We start from the raw sequence: 10,729 nt of genomic DNA on the forward strand, positions 1-10,729 counted from the left end.
TGCAGCAACATGGTGAGAGCTGGCAGCAGGTAGCTTACGCATCAAGAGCCTTGACTGGTGCAGAGTCCAACTATGCACAAATAGAGAAGGAACTTCTGGCTTGCACGTATGCCTGCGAAAGGTTCCACCAGTATGTCTATGGACAGTCCTTTGAAGTGGAAACAGATCATAAGCCACTGGTGTCCATAATGTCCACGGCCTTAAATGACTGTCCCATGAGAATCCAATGAATGCTCATCAGACACCAAAAATACAATGTCAAAATTAACTACACACCAGGAAAATTCATGTTTGCAGCAGATACACTCTCTCGGGCAGTCGACAAGCATGAAAACCTTAACAGTGAGAAAAGTGCAGACATACAAGCGTATGTTGACATGATTGTAATCTCTCTTCCCCGTGTCCCCAGAGAAAACTGAACAAATAAGAAAAGCAACTGATATGGATGGAACAATGAAACAGCTCAAAGTGTTCATCCTGAAAGGTTGGTCAGAAAAGAAAAGTGACTGTTCAAAGCAAATCCAAGATTGCTGGTTGTGCAGAGCAGAGCTTTCAGTGGTGAATGACATCATCTTCAAGGGAAACAAGTTTGTCATCCCTGCATAGATTCGCAAAGAAATGCTGCAGAAAGTTCATGAGGGACATCTAGGAGAAGAGAAATGCTAGCGCAGGGCCCCGTGAGGTAATGTGTAAACCATGACATCAGTCAGACTACAGCCTCATGTGAAATATGTCTCACATACAGGTCTAAGCAACAAGCAGAGCCACTCATGCCTCATCCAGTGCCTCATCATCCATACCAAAAGGTTGGAGTAGAACTGTTTGACTGCAATGGTAAAAGCCACATTGCAGTTACCGATTATTTCTCCAACTATCCAGAAGTTGCAACACTACAGGTGACATCTAGCCAAGCTGTCATTGCTTTTCTGAAGACAATCTTTGAAAGACATGGAGTTCCCTGTGAGGTGTTTTCTGATAATGGCCCACAATTTTGCAGTAGGGAGTTTAATGCTTTTGCTGAAGAGTGGGGATCTCAACATACCACATCAAGCCCAAACTAGGTCCAACAGGTTGGCGGAGAGTTCTGTAAAGATTGTGAAGGCTCTCATGAAGAAGAGTCACGACGGAAAGACAGACTTCCATAGGAGTCTGATGATTTACAGGAGTGCTCCGCTTCAAAATGGGTTGTCCCCAGCACAAATGTTGATGGGTCGACGGATACGCACTAACTTACCAATCCACCAGGATCTGTTGACACCTGCAGGGGCAAACAAAATAAAAGAAGCTAAACAAAAACATAAAACCAAACAAAAAGAGAAATACGTTAAGAAAGCAAAAACCCTGCAGAAACTCAAGCCTGGAGATAGAGTTCGTATCCTGAATCATGCAACAAGGAACATGGACGCAACAAGGATGTGTTGAAAGAGAATTAATACCACGGTCATACGAGATTCAGACCGAGCATGGTGCAATTCTAAGAAGGAACAGAGGGGACTTAAGACCACAAGTGACTGTTCAAGAAGCCGAGTCAAAGTCAAATGACAAAGATGTGTCTGACATTTCCACAAGTGAACAGGCTGACAACAGTTCTGTGGATCACACCGACTCTGATTTGACAAAGGAAGTTACTGCTTCACCTGGGAAGTATTGCAGACCAAAACGCACTGTTAGACCTCCTGAAAGGTTAACTGAAATTTGTTTTAAAAAAAAAAAGTTAATTGTGAAAATTCTGTGGTGCATTTTATGTTGTTCTGAAAATGTTATTTTTGCCACAAATACAAATTGATAGAACAAAATATTTCAAAGGAAAGTTATTTACTTTTAAAGGGGGAAAGATGTGATGTTATACCTGATAACAACTTTGGTTCCGGTACTGTGTTGCGGACTGGGCAGTTCTATGTAGTGCACCAGGGGAGAGTGTTGAACGCTATAGCTGTGTCCCAAACTGAAATGCGTGGACTCCGGAGTGCGCATTTGAAGTGCGATTGCGTCACAGCGTCACGACGTAAGCTGTCCCAATTCAGAATGCACCCTCTGAAGACTGCATTCCAAGGCTGATTGCGTCACCGTGGTGCGACGAAGGCTGACGTATTTCGAAAGCGACTTCAAATGCACCCTCCATTTCCCAGGAAAACGAAGTGTACATCTGATGGACACTTCGCACCCTACTATATCCCAGAATCACTTGCGCGCAGATGACAACGGTGTTTATATTCAAAGAATAGGGCAGGTGAAAGTTCTGTGGGGGAATTCACATTGAAATGGAAGTATTGTGTTTTAATTTACTCAAATACCTAGCGAAAGTGTTAAAAGCCAGGGTTTTTTTTAACACAAAGCCCACAAACAATAAGACAACCACTATATAAGGCAATAGTCTTTCCCTTTGTTGTGTTTTTGTAGTGCTGTCATTCAAGATATGTCTACAAATGTTTTAACCAAACTTTAGCACTTCAGTATTTTGTATGCATGTCCTGCTGTGTCCTATTTTCTAATGTTGAGATTGCAAACCTGTCTTTATATATTTTCATAAGTGTTTCCATTTTCTCTTGTGTTAGTACTATTCTGGAGAAAATGAGCTTGCTGGGGAAAGACTTAAAAAAGTAAGCAAGTTAATACAAACATTTTTGCTGAAATTCATTGTGCTGTTGTTGTTAACAGGCATGGTTTATTTGCTCTGCCTTAGGATTGCAAGTGTCCTGGGACAGGTGAGGGAGTGAGTGGAAGCTGGTGGAGCTACTCAGGGAGGACATCAAACTCCAGAGAGAGACAGAGGAGAGAAGAGCACAGGGAGAGCAAGGAGAGAATGGAGAGACTGTTTTCTCTTTTTGAGAGAATGCTTAACAAATACATTATTTATTAGGCAAGAGAAAGCAGTGGAAAAAAATAGGTACATTACAGTTTTTCAATATCTTTTTTTAAATGTCACATTGTCAATGAAACAACCTAATTTCTGTAGTTTATTTTGTGATGTAAGTTCAAAATGAAATGAATAAGTTGTATACATTACTCATGTTTGTAGTGTAATTTATTTGTAAATGAGCCTGAGTACTTTCTGTACAATTTGTAATTTTGTTTTGCATATTCACATGTAAATAAAAGAGAACTATGTACATTAATTTTTTTTTAAACAACATCAGTTTTGAGCCCAGCCCTGCCTCCATGTGTTCTGGGCTCTTCAGGAGGTGAATCTCTTGGTGAATGGCCAGCACCTCCTAAGCGACTCGGAGGACAATGTGATGGACAGTGGAACGAGGCATGTCAAACACTCTGGAGACCACTCTGAGAGAAATTGTTTAGCGCTATGACAACATAATTAGTAGAAGAAATATTGAGATACTTTTAGTAACTACCAATACCATATTGGGGAAAAGCTACTAGTCATTTGTGAAATTTAAAGTTGCCTACTAAATATGCTGTTGGGTAGTTTAATACAACAATGTGTAGGATATCAGACCGAATCAGACAATCTAAGATTTGGTCAAAACATGGTTGAAACATAAACAGTGATTCTGTCCAAATTCCCTTTAAAATCTTAAATGATTCCCTTTGAGCTAAATTGACCTGTTTCCCTTACAAATGCATCATGTTGTAAAATACCATATTTTTGTAGTGTTGCTGTCTGTTAGAAAAAAAGAAAACTTAGTACTTCATATTTGTACGAGTATACTTAACGAATGTACTTCCTTACAGTCCACCTCTGATTATTTTGAAAATGAAAGTATCAACATTTTGTCAGAATATTAACAAATGTTTGCTAACTATATCAAAGGCTGCATCTGAAGGACTCGGAGCGGTCAAACAGAGCTCTGTTCAGCTGTGACAGCTGCCGCTGAACATTGAGCTGTACAATGCTCTATTTATTTATTTTTTATTCACAGTTTTATTTTTATGCTTAACTGCCAAAACAATCCGGGTTGCAAACCTGTCTACATATGATCACCATGGTCGAGACAATAAACTATATAAAATCGCACCTTTGTAAGATATCAGTCAGCATTTGAACTGCTTTGTGTGTGTATTTTGTAGTTTTTCATATGTATCATTACATTATTCAAGTAAGCTCCAAGCCAATTCCTGCATTTAAAGTTGTAATCTGATAAAGGACGAGGCAAACCAGTGTAACTTACCTGAGGCAAACCAGTGTAACTTACCTGGCCTCGGTGTTGGCTAAGCCTGAGGTACATCACCTCCATTATGAGGTAAAACATAAAACAAAAATGAGCAATTCTGGCTCCACCTATCCTGGCAGGATTGTCCTCTCGTCAGCTCTCCTCTTGCACCGTTGCCATGTGACAGAGCGCTAATCAGGAACCTCTGGTGTCGCAATTAGGAAATCCTGCAAAGGCAGATCATCCTTCATGCACTTCGGAGGGCCCTTCGTGCACTTCGGAGGCCTGGCCTTCGAAGTCCGTGGCCTTCGAAATGTGCACACTCAACTTTGGACACAGCTACAGTGTGTGCGAACTGAATAAATGATCAGAAACCACAGCAAGTCTTTGTCCCGTCACATTAATAACATAACACTATCATAGCCATCTAACAACAATTTCCCAATTAAATTTACATGGTTCTTTTGAAAGGTTCTTAGATTAATAATGCTAAATGTAGATCAGAAACGTCTTGCCACATCTGGTTTGAATAGGTTAGATAAATATAAAGTAAAAAAAATAACTACATTTGCAGTATTGTATTTTTTTTTCTGCTGTGTTTTAGTGAAAGTAATCTATAATTTTGCTGCTCTCCGTGTTTCTGTAGTTGGTAAAATAACCGCGTCATCCGCGCCGGCGCGCGTCTGGAGGGAGGGAGGGGGAGAGAAAGAGAGAGCTGAAATGCACGGAGCTGAAATGGCTTGAATAAAGCGCGTTTGGCTTTAGATAAAAATACTAGAGCAACCTATATAGCGCTGAAAGATATTTACTATAACTGACCCCGAGCGCTTGTTATATGATCCGCTCCGCTGTTTTGACGCGCTGCTCACAAAATGGTGCTGCTACGGCTCGCAGTCCGTATGGATGCCAGGGTGCGGATGCGGTCCGCCTTTTGAATATTAGTTATACAAGGATTAAGACTCGAGTTGCTTTTAAAATATTCACGAGTCCTTTTCCTCGAGTCGAGTCAAGTCTAGAGTCATTTCAGTTCGAGTCTGAAGTCAAGTCTTAAGTCTATAAAAATGCGACTCGAGTTCGAGTAACTAACTCGGGTGCCCATCTCTGCTACAGAGAGACAGTTAGAGAAAAAAAGAAATGTGAAATGAAATTTCACAGAAAAAAAAGGCATGTCGTATATATTTTAAGATGATGTCTTCTCACCTTGGCTGTGGCATGGGGAGATGCCCCTTTGTCCAAAAGCAGGAGCGCCACCTTCTGGTTATCATAGTGAGCAGCAACATGTAGAGCAGTAAGACCGTTCTGCTGGGATGATGGTCAGTGCAACATGATTAAGGGAGAACTGTTAGCGTTGCAAAAAGCATTAAATCAAACCTGATGACACATGGAATATATGATGAAAAAGCAGTGTTAACAGGGATTGTAATAGCGTGTTAAGTTTGAAGGTAAGGTTATTGTCTATATTAGAGTGCAAGCTCGAGAGCAATCAAAATCTGGTTCCTTATTAAAGAAAAAAGGAAAAAAGCAATGTTGTTTCCTTTTCTTAACAAAATGTTATCAGTGAAAACAATGCTTACCAGTACTCTTGAAGTCAACATAGCATCAATGTATTTCTTTTAAACAACATCCAAAAAATTGGTTACATTAGGCTAAAACCAACCAGTTATGTATATATATATATATATATATAAACAACTGCAAAAAAAAAAAAATCACAACAGTCGATTGTCGGTTCAGTTTGCTTGTGCCTACCTTCCCAGAAAAGTCAGGGGGTGCCCGCCGCTGTAGAAGTAGTTTTGCCACGTCCAGGCTACCATATTTTGATGCCACATGTAAAGGTGTGAACCCTTTCTGTAAATATTTAAATGCAGAATACAGATAAATCAACTAATCCTTGTCAAACATGCTAACCTAAATGGATGTACATTACATTATACACAATACTAATATGCAATTTATTATGAACAGGAAATCATTAAAAGCTATTAACATAAAATTTAAGTATTGTAAAATTATTACAATTATTGTTCATAATTTTTACGTTATTAATTATGTTATTATTACGTTTTTCTATCAGCTACCATACTGTCAGGTGGACAACTGCCCTGGGCCCTATGACAAGATGGCCATACTAAAAATGTTTTGAGAGATGAGTGTATAGAGGCTGGGCCCAGTGAATTGAAAGCATAGCTCTGGCTGTCAAACGGTTCTGCTTGCTCTTTACTAGATGATTCAGATGTAGTTTTTGGTTCTGTCAACAGAGAGACAGTGAGTGCTTATACAGAGGAATCTGAACATAGTACTGACTGGTTAATGTGTACTAACTATAGGTTAACACAGTTTAATGACAGTAACAATAACTGCAGTATGTTAATAACTGTGTCTACATTTATAGTTAATTATAGTTATAATAGTTAATAATCCTTGAAACTATGGTTTGGAAACCTTGGCAAATTTAAAATAGTTGCACACCTCTATTAAGAGCAACTGGCAAGGTAATAGTGCTTAATCAAGTCATTGATTAATCTGCAATAATAACAGAAAATATTACAAATAATTTCTTCAGTATTACCATTACAGCACTGATTCGTAACTTTTCTTACTAAAAAACATTCTAATGTCTTGCTGAAATTACAAGCATACCTTTGATGCTGATTCAAAACATGTACTGACCAGGGCCGGGTTTCCCAATAACAATGGATCTTAGCTCTTAAGAGTGCTCTCTAGGCACGAGGTTACGAACGCTCGCCGCAATTCTACGTGCATTTCCAAAAAATGCAATTAACATGAACACTCAAGAACGCGTTCTACGTGCTACTTAAGAGTCGCTGTCCGTTTGTCAAGTGCTGAAATATGACCTTATAGAACTGTATCCTTGAACCCAGCAGATTTAAAGATTTAAACACCATACAAATAAGGAAAAACAAAATGGGAGGACTTTGTTAATAAATTAACTGCAACCTGGGGTGTTAAGGGATCAGGGAAGAGGTCCGCAAGAAGTCCGCAAGAAGACTTTGCAAGCCTGGCAAAAAGGAAGGGCACTGCAGAGGTTGGCAATAAAAAAATAAAAAAAACAGGTGGTTGGACCAATGACTCCCCACTTCTCATAGCAGAGGCAGAAAAGGCCTTGTCAATACTTCAGATGGCATTTGTGGTGGTATTGACCTTCATGGAGTAGGGATGCCTCAACCTGAGCCTGAGTCAGGTCCTTCGTGCTCAGAGGAACTATCAGTTTCACCTGCCATCTCCAAGCACAAACTAACTCCTAGTCCTCCAAACAACCCTCTCAGGCCTCAGCCTCCATCTTTAATTGTGCAGACCGCAGCCACAACACCTCAGCAGTTTGAGAATATATGTGACCCTGGAGCATAAAACCAGTCTTAAGTCACTGGGGTATATTTGTAGCAATAGCAAAAAATACATTGTATGGGTCAAAATTATTGATTTTTATTTTATGCCAAAAATCATTAGGATATTAAGTAAAGATCATGTTCCATGAAGATATTTTGTAAATTACCTACTGTAAATATATTAAAACTTCATGGAATATGCATTGCTAAGAACTTAATTTGGACAACTTTAAAGGTGATTTTCTCAATATTTTGATTTTTTTGCACCCTCAGATTCCAGATTTTCAAATAATTGTATCTCGGCCAAATGTTGTCCTATCCTAATAAACCATACATCAATGGAAAGCTTGATGTATAAATCATCTAACATTTATGACTGATTTTGTGGTCCAGGGTCACATATGTGGTTGTAGTCAGGACTGCAACTGCAGCTGGAGAGATCTCTTGAAAGACATTAGGCAATGTCTTAAAGAGGCTAATAAGACAACAACAATTTTCAACAGCAGCTCATTGACTCAAATCAATACAACCGTGTTGATTCAATGTTTTTGATGTCCATGTGTTTGTTGAACCACCCAAGGCCTATAAGGCCCAATGAAATAAGAATTCTTATGAGTTCTTCCAAGTGTTTCTGGAGTGAACGATTAATGGTTGATGGTTATTTTCAAACATAAACATGTAAGTTTAGACATTATTAATATATAAAGTGTATATATTAAGGGTGATAAGAGCACAAATATTTGTACTTCATCTAGCCAATATATTTCTACAGGTACAGACAAAAAAGTTTATTGCAGACATGTTTTATCAGCACTGTTCGATGTATACATATTTATGTGTATTTTTATTTTTTCATTTTCTTTCCTTTTCTTTTTAATTATTTCATTTTTAAATTCATTTAAACAATAAAAGAGCAATAAAGAGAAGTACAATCAAAACCTTATATTATAATCACATTGCACTTGAGTAAAGTTAAAGGTGCAATCTGCCGGTTGTCCTGCAGGTGACCTCATAACTCTCTCTTCTTACGATGCACTTAGGGCTTTACGATTACTGCAGAGCACTCGTAGTTCTACGATGATTTTCAAGTGCCTCTTAAGTTACGATGCTTTTGGGAAACAGACCATTATACTAAGATCAGTCGTACAATTGTTTTTCTTATCTACTTAGGCTTACGATGCTTTTGGGAAACGCAGCCCCGGTTTCTTAACTAGCATGCTTCTGTGGTGAACCAGCTTCATCAGCTTTGTTTTACTGGATATGTTGATCCACCAGCTATAACAGCACCAAAACAGCACTAACTGGCCTGAACTAACCTGGACCAGAATGGGAATCCAGAATGGGAAAACATCTTATGGTCCTAAGTTAACATACACTTGGCAGAATTTGCAAAACATTAATAATTTTAATTAAATAAAAGGTAACATAAATATTTCAGTTTTTTTAAATTACTGCCATGAATGAATCCACAAGGAAATAATCTTCTGCATATTTGACACCTTTTCAACAGTGACTATATGATTTTGAGATAAATCAATGAGTGTTTTTTTTTTTACACTTAGGACAAGTTAAGTGACTCAACTATTACAATTGGTGCAATTTAGGCTGAAGAAGGCAATATCTACAGGGATGTACACTTTTGAACTGTATGATAGGTGTAAGTTGTTCTTATTTCATTTTAAAACCTTTTTTTTTTTTTTCAATTAGTACTGTTCTTCAAAGGCTACATGTTTCCCAGAAGACAAAACCTTTTGCAGATTCTGAAAGGTGTAGGTAAACTTATGACCACAATGATACTGGTCTAAACACGTTTTTTTTTCAACAGAAAGGTAAAATCTGGCTATCACCGACCTTGGCAGCTAAAGAGTGAGAAGCACCAGCCTCCAACAACGCTGAAGTAACGTCCAGATGTCCCTCTCGTGCAGCGATATGAAGGGGGGTGTAACCATTAGTGGTTGCTGCATCTGGATGAGCCATGTGTTGTAGCAGGAGCTGGACAATCTCTGTCTTACCCAAACGAGATGCAATGTGAAGCGGAGTCTGATCCTCCTGATGGGTGAGAAGAGTGATATTGGTACATATAAGCACATTTTGAGTAAATATTGTGTTAAATTTCCAAGTTTAATTTTAGCAGTTTGGTGTATGTCTCATTTGTTGTCATTACATGTATTGTATTATATTGTATTATACATGTATTATATATGGGGTAAATATCTGCATTTTGTCAGCCTTTGGCCACCCTGCTCCAACAGACCCTTAAAAGCGTATAGTAGTTGCCCACTCCTTATGACAGTGCAATGCAGTTGGAATACCTATTTCCCCTCTAATAAGACAGGAGGACTGCACAATTCTCAATATTAAGTGAACCTTTCACTGCCGAATCATGCCTTTGTCTTACCCTTGCTCTTGCGTCCACCATGGCTCCATTCCTCAGAAGACAGCGAACAACTTCCATCTGTCCAGCACGGGCAGCCATGTGCAAAGCTGTTTCTCCACGCTGGGACAGAATACAGAGGGAATATTTAATACTCTAGAACAGACATTTCAAACCTTTTTTCTTAGCTGAACCTCCATGGTTTAAATAATTGACTTACAACACAAAGCCTTAGGCATAGGCCTAGCATAGGCATCTTAATTAACCTGCCTCTTAAGATACTTTAAGTAAGCATTAAAAATACGCTTAAATTGAAAAGGCATTTCTAGAATGCTTTGCACCAAACTTAAATTTCCTTCAATAGGGGAGAGTGGGGTAAGTTGAGCCAGTGGGTAAGTTGACCCACCCCTGTATCTTGGCAACTGTACACTTTTATTGTCATGTGACCATGTATTTTGGAACCACCTATCATTTCTGTCAGACTGTGAAAAGGAGAAACACATGGGAGGAGTGGAAGAGTACACCCATAACTTGTTTTTGGCTTGTCAAAGTAAAATTTTAGCATGCCAGATGTAATTGCTGTTACATCAAAGCAAATTTATCCAGGTCTAAAAATATTGATGATGTATATAGGTGATTTAGCAACATATAAAACCATGTAAATAATTTAGCTAAATATTAGCCTGAATTGGTAAGCTAGCTAGTTTTGTTTTTCCAAAATGTCAGCTATGGGGCAAAGTGAGCCAAATGCTGTGGGGTAAATTGAGCCAGCATTTTAACTTACCCCACCATAAGGCACTTTCCCGGGTCGATTCAGCCGGCAGTTAGTGTGGCAAGCCCTGAGGACGTTAGTATGGCAAGCCCTGAGGACGTTAGTGTGGCAAGCCCCGAGGACGTTA

General features: G+C 38.9%; 1 protein-coding gene across 1 annotated transcript in view; it reads right to left on the reverse strand.

Moving 5' to 3' along the window:
* LOC107677060 (ankyrin-2-like) overlaps positions 1-10,729 on the reverse strand; it is a 192,268-nt gene that overhangs the window by 56,163 nt on the left and 125,376 nt on the right. Inside the window, 4 exon segments of the mRNA XM_016471851.1 lie at positions 5,310-5,408; positions 5,859-5,957; positions 9,308-9,505; positions 9,855-9,953. Coding sequence (XP_016327337.1) covers positions 5,310-5,408; positions 5,859-5,957; positions 9,308-9,505; positions 9,855-9,953 — 495 coding nt within the window.

This window comes from Sinocyclocheilus anshuiensis, unplaced genomic scaffold, assembly GCF_001515605.1.
Source record: "Sinocyclocheilus anshuiensis isolate Anshui unplaced genomic scaffold, SAMN03320099.WGS_v1.1 scaffold1589, whole genome shotgun sequence".
Lineage (NCBI taxonomy): Eukaryota > Metazoa > Chordata > Actinopteri > Cypriniformes > Cyprinidae > Sinocyclocheilus > Sinocyclocheilus anshuiensis.